The 15,297-nt window shown below is 50.4% G+C and overlaps 7 protein-coding genes across 7 annotated transcripts; 6 read left to right on the top strand and 1 right to left on the bottom strand.

Moving 5' to 3' along the window:
- Nucleotides 1–405: 405 nt before the first annotated feature.
- Nucleotides 406–3,019, top strand: EDD37DRAFT_655170 (potassium transporter 5; the record flags this gene model as incomplete). The annotated part of the gene is made up of 5 exons (XM_062818744.1): nt 406–648; nt 704–964; nt 1,014–1,778; nt 1,825–1,971; nt 2,027–3,019. The coding sequence occupies 5 exons, from the start codon at nt 406–408 to the stop codon at nt 3,017–3,019; spliced, it is 2,409 nt and encodes an 802-aa protein (XP_062674626.1).
- A 187-nt stretch (nt 3,020–3,206) lies between these two features.
- EDD37DRAFT_18408 (Per1-like protein) lies at nt 3,207–4,597 on the top strand. Its single transcript, XM_062810002.1, has 3 exons — nt 3,207–3,513; nt 3,566–4,380; nt 4,428–4,597. The coding sequence occupies exons 1-3, from the start codon at nt 3,394–3,396 to the stop codon at nt 4,480–4,482; spliced, it is 990 nt and encodes a 329-aa protein (XP_062674625.1). The 5' UTR covers nt 3,207–3,393; the 3' UTR covers nt 4,483–4,597.
- Nucleotides 4,598–4,874: 277 nt separating this feature from the next.
- On the top strand, nt 4,875–7,147 carry EDD37DRAFT_615085 (phosphoacetylglucosamine mutase). Its single transcript, XM_062815578.1, has 6 exons — nt 4,875–5,163; nt 5,216–5,229; nt 5,314–5,458; nt 5,505–5,519; nt 5,567–6,088; nt 6,131–7,147. The coding sequence occupies exons 1-6, from the start codon at nt 5,014–5,016 to the stop codon at nt 6,989–6,991; spliced, it is 1,707 nt and encodes a 568-aa protein (XP_062674624.1). The 5' UTR covers nt 4,875–5,013; the 3' UTR covers nt 6,992–7,147.
- On the top strand, nt 7,148–9,102 carry EDD37DRAFT_615081 (uncharacterized protein). The gene has a single exon (XM_062815577.1). It carries the CDS (start codon nt 7,589–7,591, stop codon nt 9,011–9,013), a length of 1,425 nt encoding a protein of 474 aa, XP_062674623.1. The 5' UTR covers nt 7,148–7,588; the 3' UTR covers nt 9,014–9,102.
- Nucleotides 9,103–10,379: 1,277 nt separating this feature from the next.
- On the top strand, nt 10,380–12,389 carry EDD37DRAFT_18188 (protein arginine N-methyltransferase 1). Its single transcript, XM_062809971.1, has 6 exons — nt 10,380–10,720; nt 10,767–10,800; nt 10,850–10,959; nt 11,006–11,352; nt 11,397–11,868; nt 11,916–12,389. The coding sequence occupies exons 1-6, from the start codon at nt 10,617–10,619 to the stop codon at nt 11,920–11,922; spliced, it is 1,074 nt and encodes a 357-aa protein (XP_062674622.1). The 5' UTR covers nt 10,380–10,616; the 3' UTR covers nt 11,923–12,389.
- On the top strand, nt 12,281–13,567 carry EDD37DRAFT_689503 (HotDog domain-containing protein). Its single transcript, XM_062819982.1, has 4 exons — nt 12,281–12,569; nt 12,620–12,668; nt 12,720–13,140; nt 13,192–13,567. Exons 1-4 carry the CDS (start codon nt 12,450–12,452, stop codon nt 13,529–13,531), a joined length of 930 nt encoding a protein of 309 aa, XP_062674621.1. The 5' UTR covers nt 12,281–12,449; the 3' UTR covers nt 13,532–13,567.
- A 13-nt stretch (nt 13,568–13,580) lies between these two features.
- On the bottom strand, nt 13,581–15,040 carry EDD37DRAFT_18298 (uncharacterized protein). The gene has a single exon (XM_062809983.1). It carries the CDS (start codon nt 14,788–14,790, stop codon nt 13,954–13,956), a length of 837 nt encoding a protein of 278 aa, XP_062674620.1. The 5' UTR covers nt 14,791–15,040; the 3' UTR covers nt 13,581–13,953.
- Between the last annotated feature and the right edge of the window lie 257 nt (nt 15,041–15,297).

Here is a 15,297-nt window from a genome sequence, read left to right as displayed (position 1 = left end):
ATGGAAAAATCCCTCAGACCAGATACTGTCGAACTGATCAAAATGGCAGTGCAAAAAGGGCGCCTCGAGTGTGGCTACGCATAGACATACCAGCCGGTAAGACGGAACACATCTCGGCAAGACGGGATATCCGAATCGAGGTATGCAAAAAGCATGTTGTGCACATGTCACTGCCCTTGAAGGAAAGGACTCAGTCTGGTTTGGATTCCTGCCGGGTCGAGCATCCTTTTACCATCTTCAAGCTGCTTACCGTTCTGTTTTGTGGGCAACCCTTTTTCGCACAAAAAATTCCCTCCCTCCGCCTGCGAACCGCAGAATCTCAGATACTATCGACCTTCTGTCGCGATAGCTGCTCTTACCGGGGCAGATCAGGGCTCCAGGACCACCAACAGAGCTACCTGAAGAATGGCGACAACGATTCGCATTGCCGATGGACCACATCCGAAATTTGGTTTGCCCATGAGCAGATCTGACACCCAATCGACGCGGGCACCGAGAAGAGGTAGTCTGAGCAACGACGATGGTATCTACAATATCCGCTCAAGGTCAATAGGACACTCAAGAGCACCATCAAGAGCACCTTCGCGCGAGTTCAAGCCCGACGAAGACCCCGGCTTGCGGAAAGAAGGAGACTACAGGCATGCGCAGGTAAAAGATGACTCTATCTGTCCTTGCTATGAACTTCGTTCTGATCCGTTCGTAGGTGTTCAAAGGAAAGATGTTGATGTGGCTGGCATACCAATCAATTGGTGTCATATATGGCGATATTGGCACCAGTCCTCTCTACGTCTATTCATCAACCTTTACATCTGCGCCCTCACGTCAAGATCTTATTGGCGTATTGTCGATCATCCTTTGGTCTCTCACCCTGATGGTGACAGTAAAATACATCTTTATTATTCTGCGGGCGGATAATGACGGCGAAGGAGGGACATTCAGCACATATGCACTTCTGAGCCGCTACGTATGTTCACAGCTCTTTTTCGGGGCAGCCAATACTGACTACGGTGCAGATGAACATAACCAATCGCGACCCGCGAGAAGCATCCCTTGTCAAGATGAGACGACACGCTTCTGGAGACCTTGAGCAAGCCGGCCGAGTCATGCGTCATGGCATCGAGAACAATAAATTCGTTCGAGGACTGCTCAAAGTCATGGGTGTTCTCGCCGTCTCCATGGTCCTGAGTGATGGAGTTCTCACGCCAGCTCAATCGGTTCTGGGCGCTGTACAAGGAGCAGAAGTCGTCAACCCCAGTCTGTCAAAAGGCACCATCATCGGCATCACAGACGCTATCCTAGTGCTGCTCTTCACGATTCAACCACTGGGCATTACGAAAATCAGCTATGCTTTCTCACCAATCATTATCATCTGGTTGGCATTCAACGCTGTCTTTGGGATTTACAACCTCGTCAACTACGATGCAGGGGTTTTTAAAGCGTTCAATCCTGGATACGCCTTCGATTACTTGATTCGACACGGAGAAAAGGGTTGGAGGTCGCTCGGCGGTGTGTTATTGGCTTTCACCGGCGTCGAGGCCTTGTTTGCCGACCTGGGCGCTTTTAGCAGAAGAGCAGTCCAGCTGAGCTGGCTTTGTTACACTTACCCGTGTCTGTTGTTGGCCTATATTGGTCAAGCATCTTACATCAGTGTTCATCCGGAGGCATATTCGAACCCTTTTTTCAATGCCGCACCACCAGGAACGATTTATCCGGCATTGATCATTGCTATCTTGGCCGCTATTGTAGCCTCTCAAGCTATCATCACAGCGACATTTCAGGTGAGCAATCTTTCTTGGGGTCATAACCATATGCTAATAAGGTCAGCTCCTTCACCAAGTCATGAAACTTTCGTATTTCCCACAGCTGAAAGTGGTCCATACGTCGAAAATCTTCCATGGTCAACTGTACATTCCCCTTGCCAATTGGCTACTCATGATTGGAACCATACTGATCGCATCAATCTACAACAATGTAAGTCAGCTGGGTCTCTTTTGCTTGTTTACATGGTAGCTAAAGCAGCATACAGACTACGTCCCTCGGAAATGCATACGGCGTGTGCGTCATGTTCGTTACGTTCTTCGATACCTGCATGTGTTCCCTTACAGCCATATTCGTATGGCGGTACAGTCCTTATCTCGTATTCTTGCCATGGTTGACCATCGCCTGCTTGGACGGAACCTTCCTTTCGTCAGCTCTCACCAAGGTGCCATATGGAGCCTGGTTCACTATTACCCTCGCCATCATACTCGGTTCGATCTTTTTACTCTGGAGATTTGGCAAAGAGCAACAGTGGTTCGCGGAGGCAGCAGACCGATTTCCGACGTCCCATTTTGTCCAGATTGGCCCGGACAATGAGTTACGCTTGACAAAGCGTTACGACGGGGATACATTGAGTTGCATCAAAGGATTTGGTATCTTCTTCGACAAGGCTGGGGAGACAACGCCCATCATCTTCAGTCAATTCGCCCTCAAGCTAACGGCTGTTCCGGAAGTCATGGTGTTTTTCCACCTGCGGCCTCTCGAGGTTCCTTCAGTGCCTCCGGCGCAGCGTCATACCATCTCTCGACTTGCCATTCCAAATTGTTACAGGCTGGTCGTGCGATATGGTTTCAATGATAACGTGATCAGCCAAGATCTGGCGTCAGTTGTCTACGAGCAGATTCGAAGTTACCTTTTGACAGAACAAGCCAAAGATGAAGACGCAAAAGAGGACGCAATCGCGACAGCGACCGAGAAGAACACGAATGACAGTTCCCCAGCTGGGGATGCGGCAGACGAGGAGAACGGTGGAGGGGAGTCGTACAATGCTGAGCTTGCCAGACTTGATGCCGCTTTTGCGCATAAAGTCATGTACATTATGGGCAAGGAACAAATGAAGATCAAGCCCAAGACCAATTACTTTCGGAAGACCCTACTTTGGGCTTTCTTGTGGATCAGGGACAATACGAGGACGAAGATGGCCAATCTCAATGTGCCAGCTGATAGATCGATTGAGGTTGGATTTTTGAAAGAGATATAGTGACCATACTGGAGGCCATCGGGCGTGCCTGATAGACTGTGGGTGATTGAGACTTGCATGTTGATGAATATTTCTTCGACGGGCAACAGTACATATTATGAAGAAACCCTATGACTTTCCGATAACGATGACGAAGCCAATCACCAATATCTTTCACGAGATAAAGCCTCGAATGAGTGTGTGCCCTATCAATCTGAAAACATTGAAGGAAGGAAGGGAAGTTCTCCTGACGTTCAAGACGCTGATATAAGACAGGAAAAATCGACTATGCCTCATTCATCATAGCGCCAGTCATCTCCTATTTTTCGGAACATTTATTTACCTTTCTGCAAGGTTACTCTTGCACATTATCTGCCTTTGGGTATTGTCGGAGGATGGTCGCACCGTCGTCTTCACGATGGAGCATATTGCTCGTCGTCGTCTTACTTTGTCTTGCCACTACGTCCTGGGCCTCTTTAGGTGACCGCCTACCCGAGTTCCGCGAGTGCGTCCGGGTAAGTGCTTTGTCTTGACCTGTTGCTTACCCAGTTGACATGGCTATTGCAGGTATGTGTCGAAGAAAATTGTGCTACAGGTCGAGCGAAGCTACCATTACATCTTCGGCTTCTGTTCTGGAATTGTCCGTCAGAATGCGACTATACATGTCAGCATGTCATTACCGACCGTCGCGTGGCTAGAGACCCGCCTATGATCGAGCCCGTCGTTCAATACCATGGAAAATGGCCGTTTCATCGTTTCCTAGGCATTCAAGAGCCTTTTTCGGTTCTGTTCTCGTTGTTGAATTTGCTGGCTCATCGCGAGGGGATGAAGAGGCTGCGAGAGTCTATTCCGGCAAAGTACCCGCTTAGACCCTATTATGTTGGATTCGGCTACATTGGACTGGCGAGCTGGACCTTTAGTACAATCTTCCATACGCGAGATTTCAACCTGACCGAAAAGCTCGACTACTTTGCGGCGGGGGCTAGTGTGCTATATGGCTTGTACTACAGTCCTATACGGGTGTTTCGACTCGACGAAAACACTCCGACCAAGCAAAGCATTTTGAGGTTCTGGACCTTGGTTTGCAGTTTGTTGTATGTGGCTCATGTGACTTACCTCACGGCCTGGAGCTGGGATTATACGTACAACATGGCAGCGAATGTTGCTGTAGGTGTTGTGCACTGTGTTCTTTGGACGTGGTTCAGCATCTACAGATATCGGAAGACTCACCAAACTTGGACGGCGTGGCCTGGCATGATTGTGGCGTGGGTTGCAATGGCCATGAGTTTGGAATTGTTCGACTTCCCACCTATTGGTGGCATGGTCGACGCACACAGTCTTTGGCATCTTGGAACGGTCATCCCTACGATCTGGTGGTATAGGTAAGATAAGACATGCGGCTTCGTGACCGATACTGATGTGTGAGCAGCTTCCTAATTCGAGACACTCAAGAAGATCTGGCCGGTCAACGACTTAAAGCATGATCAGAGATAAGGTATGGGCCGATCCTACCGAAGTTCCCAACCAAAAGCAAGTCAGTGGCGGTTACGAGCTGGTTGGATGATGGAAGCAAAATGTACGGGGTAGTGCAACCCCCAGATGTTGATAGTTCTCTGCATGATGTACAGAATGAAAGAGGGGTTGTTGTAAAGCAGGAATGTCCTCCCCACGCCAACGCTTGGACGGGCCGCTGGTATTGGCGGCAACCCTCCCACTAGTCAGGCACATTTACCATCCAGGGATCGTGGTACAGGCTTGTCGGGCCTAAGCGGGGTTTGTCGGAGGGGCCGTTTATTCCACAAGCCACCAAAATAGGCACGTTGATCATTTATTGACGGCACTAATTAAACCTTCCCACGTTTCGGCTGTAACATCTTACGTTGTCGCATTCTCAGGGTCGCAGATACAATACCTAAGTATTTTCAAATCTCACCGTTTGTGTTTTTGTACTTGTTCTCTACTTCTGTTCGTCCAGCGATTCGTCGAAGCGCACACCTGTGTGCACCGTGGCCATCATGTCTTCATACAGCAACCCTCGAGAATCCGTCTTCAATCAGCCTAAGCCGGTGGTCAACCTTCCCAGCGATCTCCTGGACGCAGTCACGAAGAATGTCGAGCCATACCCTATTCCTGAGGGGAGGAGATACGAGTATGGCACCGCTGGGGTATGTATTGGTATCTGCGTCCGCAAACATCTGACTGACAACTTTGTCGCAGTTCCGCATGAAAGCGTACGTCTCTCAGGCCTTCACGCTGATACCTACCTACCTACGATCTTCGAGCCTGTTTCATCGCTGACAAAGAGCCGCGTGTAGAAATGCAGGATTGGATCATGTCATCTACACAGTTGGACTCATTGCCGCGGCTCGGTCAAAAAAGCGCAATGCAACTATTGGAATAATGATTACAGCCAGTCATAACCCGGCAGAGGACAACGGTGTGAAGTTGGTGGATCCTATGGTTAGTTGTCTCTCTGGACACAAGAATTTGGCTAACGATGGGACAGGGTGATATGCTGGAGGTATGGCCTCGCAACTTGTTTCGCATCACATGACTGACTGGGCCCAGCAATCCTGGGAAAGCTATGCGACGACTTTGGCCAACACGCCCAATGACAAACTTGCCAAAGCATATGAGAACCTGGTGAATGAGACATTGGTTGACGAGATTCGTCAACTTCATGAGCGACCAGCCAAGGTGGTCTTCGCCCACGACACCCGAGCCTCAGGTCCTTACCTCGTCACTGCTCTCAAGGCCGCATTGGATGCTGTCAAAGTCGAATATACCGACTATGGACTCTTGACAACCCCTCAACTTCACTACATTGTTCGTTGTATAAACACCCTGAACTCGCCTTATGCATTTGGTGAACCCACCGAGCAAGGATATTACGAGAAGATGGCCAAAGCATTCAAAACTCTGATGTATGGACGGTCAATCCATGGGTCTGTGACTGTTGATTGTGCCAACGGTGTCGGCGGACCCAAGCTGAAGGAATTTATCAAGTACCTTCCAAGCGGGAAAGAAGGTGGAATTGACATCAAGATCATCAACGATGATGTTGTTAGACCGGAATCTCTCAATATGGATGTGAGTTGTACATGCTGGACATGAGCCATGCTGACCTGTTAGTGTGGCGCCGATTATGTCAAGACCAAACAACGCGCTCCACCAAGCTCGAATGTCGGTCCTGGAGATCGATGCTGTTCGTTAGATGGCGATGCTGATCGTATAGTATACTATTATACGGACGATTCGAAAACATTTCACCTCCTCGATGGTGACCGAATCGCCACTTTGGGGGCTGTCTTTCTTGCCGATATGACTCGAGTGGCTGGGATCGACAGCAAACTCAAAATTGGCATCGTTCAGACCGCGTACGCCAATGGAGCTGCAACCGAGTATGTTGAGAAAGTCCTGAAACTTCCAGTCGCAGTCACACCTACCGGTGTCAAGCATCTTCACCACGCTGCAGCCCGGTACGACATTGGTGTCTACTTTGAGGCTAACGGTCACGGCACGGTTTTGTTCTCGGACAATGCCATTAAAGTGATCAAAGAGTCTGAGCCGAAGTCTCCTGGACAAAAACATGCTCTTGACTCTCTTCGCGCTTGTATCGATTTGATCAATCAAGCTGTGGGTGATGCCATTTCAGACATGCTGTTTGCCGAAGTTGTTCTCGCTCACAAATCTTGGACGTTGGAGAACTGGCGGAACACTTACATTGACTTGCCGAATCGTTTGGTTCGGGTTGAAGTTCGAGACCGATCGATCTTCAAGACGACTGATGCCGAGCGGAAACTTGAGTCGCCCAAGGGGGCTCAGGATGAGATTGACAAGTTTTGTCAAATGTATGTCAAGGGTCGTGCCTTTGCTCGAGCTTCAGGGACGGAAGATGCTGTGAGGGTCTATGCCGAAGCACATTCCAAGACTGAGGCGGAGAAACTTGCAGGTCAGGTTGCTGAGGTTGTGAGGAAGTATGGAGCCAATTGAATTGGTATGAATGAATGACAATTGGGGGTGAGCATAGCGTTGGCGTATGATGGGGTGTTTGGGTCAAGTGACTGGATGCAGATGCAGATGCAGATGCAGCTACAGATACCACGAAATAAAAGTGCTTTTCATTAAGATGATGACTTGACCTGGAGTGGTCTCTGTAGAAACAGCAGCGCTGAACCTTTGCTGTCCTGAGTCAAGACGTTGGAGGTATTTGTGCCATTTACTTATTATCTCCACTCGAGCATACATCCGGTGTAGTCGTGTCATGCCTTTCGTCAACAATCTGCACAATCAGGAAATCACACGCAGCCATATGATTCGATGATTTGGCCCGCTAAAACAAATTCCCATATTGGCTTTAGTCAGGGACCGATCATCAAGTTTACCAACATATGTCATAAACTACTGCACCCGTCGACATCAACATTCAAGATATGGATGACAATCGCGTGAGAATGATTTCTTGACCTGAAAACAATGGCATCATTGCATCCTTGAACGCAAAGCTGGGCTGAAAGCGGGCAGACGTTGGAGTACCAGTGGCCGGAAGTCAATTGCCCGGATACCACACCATCGAGCAAGCTTGTCGGCATGAAACTACACAATGTTATCCTACCAGGCCGGGACCCCATTTCACGCTGGGACGTCGACTTTGAAAACGACACGATAACCGCGATCAAGCCTGCTGTTATATCGACCGCTCCCGGTTGCACCGCTTCTAGTTCAAATAACCCTTCCCCATTCACTCTCGAGGAACATCCGGATCCATCACCACTTCTACTCCCGCCATTATGTCACCCGCACATTCATCTCGACAAAGCGTATCTCTTGACATGCAATGCTCAACATAATCCGCGCTGTTCCGGTTACGGTGGTGGTTTACGGCAGTTGCCGGAGTACACGGACCTCGCGCCACAAGATGGAAGCTTCAAGGAAGCACTTGAATTCACGGCACGCGCGAAACAACGGTACACGGTCGACGATTTGTATCTACGGGGAAGTCAATTGCTGGCGACGAGTCTGGGTCAGGGCGTGACGAGTTGTCGGGCGTTCGTGGAATTGGATCATGTTACGGGACGGAAATGTCTTGATGTTGCGGTCAAGTTGAAACGGGTGTTTGAGGGGAAAGTGCATGTGCAGATTTGTGCGTTTGCGCAGGATCCGATTTTCAGTACGGAACACGCAGAGGAGAATCGGAGTATCTTATCGAGGGCACTGGAGGAGTGCTCAGAGGGGGATATAGAGGTGTTAGGGACGACGCCTTATGTGGAAACGAGTCAAGAGGCCAGCTTGGAGAATATTCGATGGGCTGTTGAGATGGCGTTGACGAAGGGGCTGCACTTGGATTTCCATCTTGATTATAATCTGGACCGGGAACAAAGTGTGATGGTGCGAGATGTGCTTAGGGTACTGAAGGAGAAGAAGTGGAAGGAGCGAGCAAAGCCGGGGAAGACGATTGTGCTGGGTCATTGTACGAGGTTGACTTTGTGTCAAGATGAGGAGATGGAACGATTGGCGGCGGATATTAAGGCCAGTGGATTACCGGTGCATTTTGTCGGGTTGCCTACGAGTGATTTGTTCATGATGGGACGGGTGGCTGGTGCGAATCGACCGAGAGGGACGATGCAGGTTCTTGATATGATTTCGAAAGGAATGGATGCGTGTCTGAGTGTGAATAATGTGGGAAATGCGTTTACGCCTTGGGGAAGTGGGGATCCGATTGCGCTGGCGGCGTTGGGGGTGGGAGTGTATCAGGCGGGCACGACGGAGGATGCGGAGAGATTGTATGAGTGTGTGAGTACGAGGGCGAGGAGGGCTATTGGGTTGGGGAGTGAGGATACGATGGTGCTGTCGGAGGGACGGAAGGGGGAGGTGTTGATGGTGCGGAACGAGGAGTGGGTTGGGTGTCCGGGGCATTTTGGCATGAAGATTCCTGCAAGGCAGAGGGTCAATGTGAGGGATGTCGTTTGGGATCCGCCGGATGTTGGACTGCGGCAGATTGTGCGCGGTGGGTGAAGCAAGAATGATAGAGGCTATGGCATTGCTTGAAAGATTGAACTAAGGGGGAGAGAGAACAGAATCAAGCACATTCAAGAACCACCAGTACCGTCGCACTAAACAATTTCTTGTGCTCGTTCTCCAGTATTCAGTCAATATCCATCTCGGCCAGGGCATGCGTGAGCATGCCCCTGATCGACTGAGGTCCGCTGTGTGGTAGGCTCGGACTCACCAGCAATCGATGCCGAGTACGTTCGATGCTTTTGGAATCAGCACCAGTGGTAGCGGCGAGTCGTGGTAGGCATCGCCTGCGGACTTTCCACAGGCAGTTGGTATCAAACATCTGGCTGAATTGTATAAACAAGAGTCCTTTATTTGCCCGGCAAACCATCATAATGCCATGGCCTGCTGAGGTGGTTTGTCCTCATGCCCAATCCTGATTGCCGCCCGGTTTGCTCACTCGCTGGTGACGATCCCGGGCTTTCGTCGCCAGACAAGGCTCTGAAAGCGAGGTTGACTATGCTAGGCATTGGATAGGGGCCAGCTCGGATTGTAGACGTTGAACAAACATTCAGCATCGTACTGCCACATAGTTCAAACAGTGCATCGACTGGGGCGGCTTGGTCCGCCCCTGAAAGCCACACTGTCCACAGCTACACGTTACCCTTGATCACGCATAGATGCAATCAATCAGTGTCCCCGGCCCACGGCTTGTCCGCAACCATGGAGTTTTATAGCAAGCTGTCGGCAGCAATCGTGGACCTTGATACTTGTAGTTGGAAAAGGGTCGTAGATGCTCATCCTGACTGGCTGTTGTGTGGGGCCTTCGGAGATCCCAGCCCAGACCGGCCTTGGTGTGGGATCAATTCTGACAGCGGGTGTGGTACGAAGTACGAAGCTGGTCTGCAGCCGTGCTTTGCCTGCTTGCTCTTCTCCGTCCCACACGCCCATGCCTTGCCGTCCAGGATCGGGCTTCCCCCGTCCCACACGCCCGTGCCTTGCTGTCTAGTAGTGCTCGGGTTCCCTCAGTTTCGAGCCTAAGCAGCCTACCATCGGCCGCTTTCATTCGGCTTTCCCGGCCTGGGTATTTTTGCCTTCATATACCACACTCGGCTCAAAATCGTCAAAATCGTCTCTCAGAGACGGTCAGGGGATGTAACTGTTCGTGCCCCCTCCTCTACTGTCAACAACATGAAACTAACCTCCTCATAGCAGGGGTAGAGGTGAGCATCAAGTCTCTAGACGCCCTAAACACAGATATTAACAGTCAACGCTAGTGTTCGCTTTGCAGCTCCTAGCGAGAATACATGCGAAAAGTCCAGCGTTCAAATCGCTGTTTCTCCATTTTTTTGCCCTTGTCTTCGCATCGCAACGTGGTGTGGTAAGAAAGGGCGGAAAAAGGGGCGCATGCAACATCGAGAAGCCCGAATAGGCTTAGTGTGGCGGCGGTATATATTTTCACGTGCTACTCCACCCGAACCAACTACTGCGGAGCGCAAGTGACCCTCGAATCCAATCTTTTTAGAAAAATATTAGTCGCTGGAAGTATCCCTCGCCTTACCAGGATAATCGGATTTTTTGGTCCTCAGACCTCTTTTTCCACATTATCCATTCCCTCGACATGAACGGAGCAAAGCCGACGCCTACAGTAGCTGATTTGGCCGCCATGTCGACAGAAGAGAGAATGTCGGGCATGGAGCATTCGGAAGTTCGCTACTTCACGAGGTGAGATCAATGGAATCTATACCTAGACTGCGCTGACCCTGGTTAGCTACGACCACCATGGAATCCACGAAGAGATGCTAGTGAGTTGACTCAATCAACACTGTATACGCATACTAATACCCAGCGCAGAAAGACGAAGTGCGCACTCGATCCTACCGAGACGCAATCTACCAGAACCACCACCTCTTCAAAGACAAGGTCGTCCTGGACGTAGGCTGCGGAACAGGCATTCTTTCCATGTACGAAGTTCGGACAAAAAAGCGCGGCAATGACTGACCGAAACAGGTTCGCGGCCAGAGCAGGCGCGAGACATGTTATTGGAGTCGACATGTCTAGCATCATCAACAAGGCCAAAGAGATCGTGCAAGTAAATGGCCTGTCAAAGAAGATCACACTCCTACAAGGCAAGATGGAAGAGGTGGAGATGCCTCAAGAGCACCTCAACGACGGAAAAGTCGACATTATCATCTCGGAGTGGATGGGCTATTTCCTTCTTTACGAAAGCATGCTGGATACTGTTCTGTATGCGCGAGACAGATACCTGGTAAAAGGAGGCCTGATTTTCCCAGACAAAGCGACGATCTATATGGCTGGAATCGAAGACGGAGAATACAAAGATGACAAGATCGGATGTAAGTTTATGGATCTCCCTTTGAGGCGCAAACTGACCGTCTAGTCTGGGACAATGTCTACGGCTTCGACTACCGGCCCATGAAAGAAAGTGCTTTGACCGAACCCTTGGTCGACACGGTCGAAATGAAGGCTCTAGTCACCGACCCATGCCCGGTCTTCACAATTGACCTCAACACCGTCACTGTGCCGCAATTGGCATTCTCAGAGCCATTCCAACTTCGATGTCAGCGAAACGACTTCGTTCATGCTCTGATCGCCTGGTTTGATATCGACTTCACAGCATGCCATAAGCCGATTCGATTCTCAACCGGCCCACACACGAAATACACCCACTGGAAGCAGACCGTGTTCTACGTTCGACAAGTGCTTACCGTCGAGGAAGGCGAGACCGTGACTGGTTTCCTTTCGAGCAAGCCCAACAACAAGAATAAGCGTGATCTTGACATCAAGATCGATTATGAACTCGACACGCTTGACCGGACGCGGTTCGCCAGAGGATCATGCGAGTACAAAATGTAAGCCGGCCACCCCACGGTTAAGGATTTGTTCTTACATGTTTTAGGTGCTGACCTCAGATGACTGGTTTTGGTCTTTGCATTCCACCCGGCGTTTATTCTCTTTGGTGTCTTCCCGTGTGCATAGCACAAGGCGCGTGGCTTTTGTGACATGCTTTCCTGGCAATGTATGGCCAGATGGATGCTAGGCTGGTTGTGCCTGCATCATGTTATGATCGTGATAATGATCTCGAAAAACGACTTCAAGCTCCTCGTTTATTACATTAGATACCCCACGAGTCGATGCTGAACCTTTATACCTGGTCACAATGAACGTACGAAAAGTTCTCTGCATGTCTTATGGCTGCTGGAATTTCCCGTGCACTTTTGTATACTGATCCACCCATGTTTATTCCTGATTACTATCTTTTACTATCTTGATGCGGGTATCGAGAGCCGCTGTACCTCGGTATCTTTCCCCGCAACCATTTGCAGAAGCTGATCGACAACTACTCTCTCTGTTTCTTATTGAACATTGCACCCGGGAGCATTTGGAGACCTTTCTGTTGGTGTGTTTGTATTGACCACCCAAGTTGAACAAGATGTCTAGTCCTGGCGCCGGTTACGAATACCCTTCAACTGAGGTGTCCTGGTTGAAGAGAGATGTTCTGCTGTTCGCGGTCAGCATAGGGTGTACCGTGGACGAGCTTCACTTTATTTATGTGAGTAGTGCTGGTAGCATAGGCGTGGTACAACTGCTGATGGACTTTAGGAACTTCATCCCAACTTCGCTGTGTTCCCTACCTATTCCATCATTTTACGTGAGTCTGAGCAATGGCGCGAGCATATCCACCCGTGCTGACCACATGCAGCATTCAAAAAGAGCACGCAGGAAGTCATCGACTTCTACGCTTCTCAAGAGGCACACCCAATCCCTGGCGTACCCAAGCTTGACCCACGGCGAACCCTCGATGGTCAGCGTCTGCTCCAATTCCTCAAGCCTCTCCCTCCAACATCCGCTGGTCGGAAATTCGAGCTGCGGTCGAAAGTTCTAGGTGTCTATGACAAGGGCAAGCCCGGAACCGTGGTTGAGACTGAGCAGACTATCGTCGACAAAGAGTCTGGCGAGGTATACACACGAGCTGTGAGCAGTGGATTCTTCGTCGGTCAAGGAGGATGGGGAGGACCAAAGGGCCCTTCAACCGTCAACTACCCGCCTCCCAAGGGCAAAGAAAACAGCCCGGACAAAGTCAGCGAGACGCAGTTGACTGCCGAGAGTCCACATCTGTATAGGTAAGATGCCTCATCAATGCTAACCGGGACAGTGCTTACAGGAGTCAACAGGTTGAATGGCGACTATAACCCTCTCCATGCCACACCCGAACCAGGTCAGAAGATGGGCTTTGGCGGATCTATCATGCACGGATTGTACAGTTGGAATAATTCCGCACATGCACTTTTGAAGGAGCTCGGTGGAAGCGACCCTGCCAACATCAAGGAGTTCCAGGCACGGTTTGCGGCACCTGTCAAGCCTGGCGCGAAGATTGTCACGGAGATGTGGAGGACTGGCGATATCAAGGATGGATGGGAAGAGATCAGGTTCCTCACCAAGGTGAATGGAAAAGTCGTACTTAGCAATGGTCGTGCCTTGATGAAGGTCGCCGAGGGGAAGAGCAAGCTTTGAACATAGATCGATAAAAATCAGGAGCACGTTCGAGCCATCATTTCTATTTGCTATTAACAACCCATGCCGACCAGGAGCCAGTCGATCCCACCGACCACTCCTTCGCCTACCTCTTAGCCAGAGTGAAGAGAAATACCGACCCAAGATGCTGGACGATTATCCTCACCACTATGTCATGTTCATAATGGAGCTCGCCAAAGAAGATTTCGGAACGATGGGACTGGCAGGCTTGAAGCCCGTTGCCGTGGGTGGTCTGCAGGACTGTAACATTGCAATTCGACGCCTGCAGAGCCCTCTCCTCGCAATAAGCGGATCAAAAGACCTGAAGACCTTCCAGAATCTGGTTTCATTTGCTTGTGTCGCCGATCAATACCAGGCCAGCTTGGCTGACTCTTGATACAGTAGCCAGGCGACCACCAAACTCAACGAATGCACATAAGATAGGACAACACCATGGCGAACACCAGCACAATCACGCCAAATACAACCGACATTTCATAAGCAACCCTCCGTCCGACAGACCTTGGCATATCAACAACATCAAACTTGATACTCCTGCCATTAGGGCCGCGAATATAGTAACGCCCACTTTTCGAGGACCCGCGTCTTTTCCTCGTGACAAAAGGACACACGTCGCCCGTGACAAAGCACATAATCCGTCCTCTCTTACCAAACTTGTCGACCACGTACGCCCGGGCGTTCTCGCATTTGACGCATTCAATGTGCAGTCTCCTCCGGCGGAGGATGTCGTTTACTTCGCGGTTGGCGACGAAGGCTCTGTCAGACCGAAACGAGAGTTGTGCGGATTGGGGGATGGGGAAGTCCTCTGCGTTCCGCTGGAGGACCCATGATACGCGCTGGGTGACGGTGGGGGTGCTGGCGAAAATGCTGGTGAAGTAGGGGTGGCTGAGTTTCAAGGAGAGGAGATCTGGGTAGTCGAGGTATCCTGCGATGAGGTGGATGAGTTCAGGGGGTGGTGACAAGATGGTGGTTTTGGGTTGTTGTATATGTACCGAAGCCAGAGCGTCTTTGTCGTTTTTGATATGCTGGTGGCTGGTCACTATCTCGACAGGGTCTTCGATCAAAGACGTTTCGACTCCTGGCTGCACTGAGGCTGCTTCACAAGGTGGTTTCGCGGTATGACACATGGAAGACACGGCTTGATCTTGAATTGATGCTCCCGATCGCTGCTGACATCGAGCACATAGAGCCACTGAGCCTGTCTGGGCCTCTTTGAGAACACTTTTGCCGAGAAGCATTGCAGTCAACCAATCTCACCGAGGCCAGTTAGGGCCGTCAACGCCGAGACCTCTTGCGATGGCGCAGCATGCGATATCACGTAGTTTCTCCGTTTGCTGTGTCGCCCAGCTATCTGTCCGGCTAAGTGAAGATCTCGGGCTGACTTGCATCGTTCTGTAGAGATATTCGTCTCGTTATTACCTCCTGACCTTTGCAAGGAAAATGTTCTGCCTGGCAAGGCTGCATTTGTAAAAACCTGCTGTACCGAATTTTCTCGAGGGACACTGTGGCATTTTGCCACTTTGCCACATGTTTTCCTTTGGGCCTGATACCCGTTAATGAGGACGTGTGCAACCAGAGGACTTTGTTGTCATGGCGTGAAGTTCGTGGGTGGATTGTCCTCTGAGTGCCTTGAACCAGTTCCAGATGGCGTTGGTGATGGCTTGGAGACGTGATGGACACCAACCTGATGCCCCGCAAATAAACCCACCATCAGCCCAGGCACATCATGTCGCGAACGTCACCTT

The sequence above is a fragment of the Exophiala viscosa genome, assembly GCF_022695815.1.
Source record: "Exophiala viscosa unplaced genomic scaffold EDD37scaffold_1, whole genome shotgun sequence".
NCBI classification, from domain to species: Eukaryota; Fungi; Ascomycota; class Eurotiomycetes; order Chaetothyriales; family Herpotrichiellaceae; genus Exophiala; species Exophiala viscosa.
The sequence above is the reverse complement of the archived record's forward strand: the minus strand, read 5'-3'. Positions and strand labels throughout refer to the sequence as shown.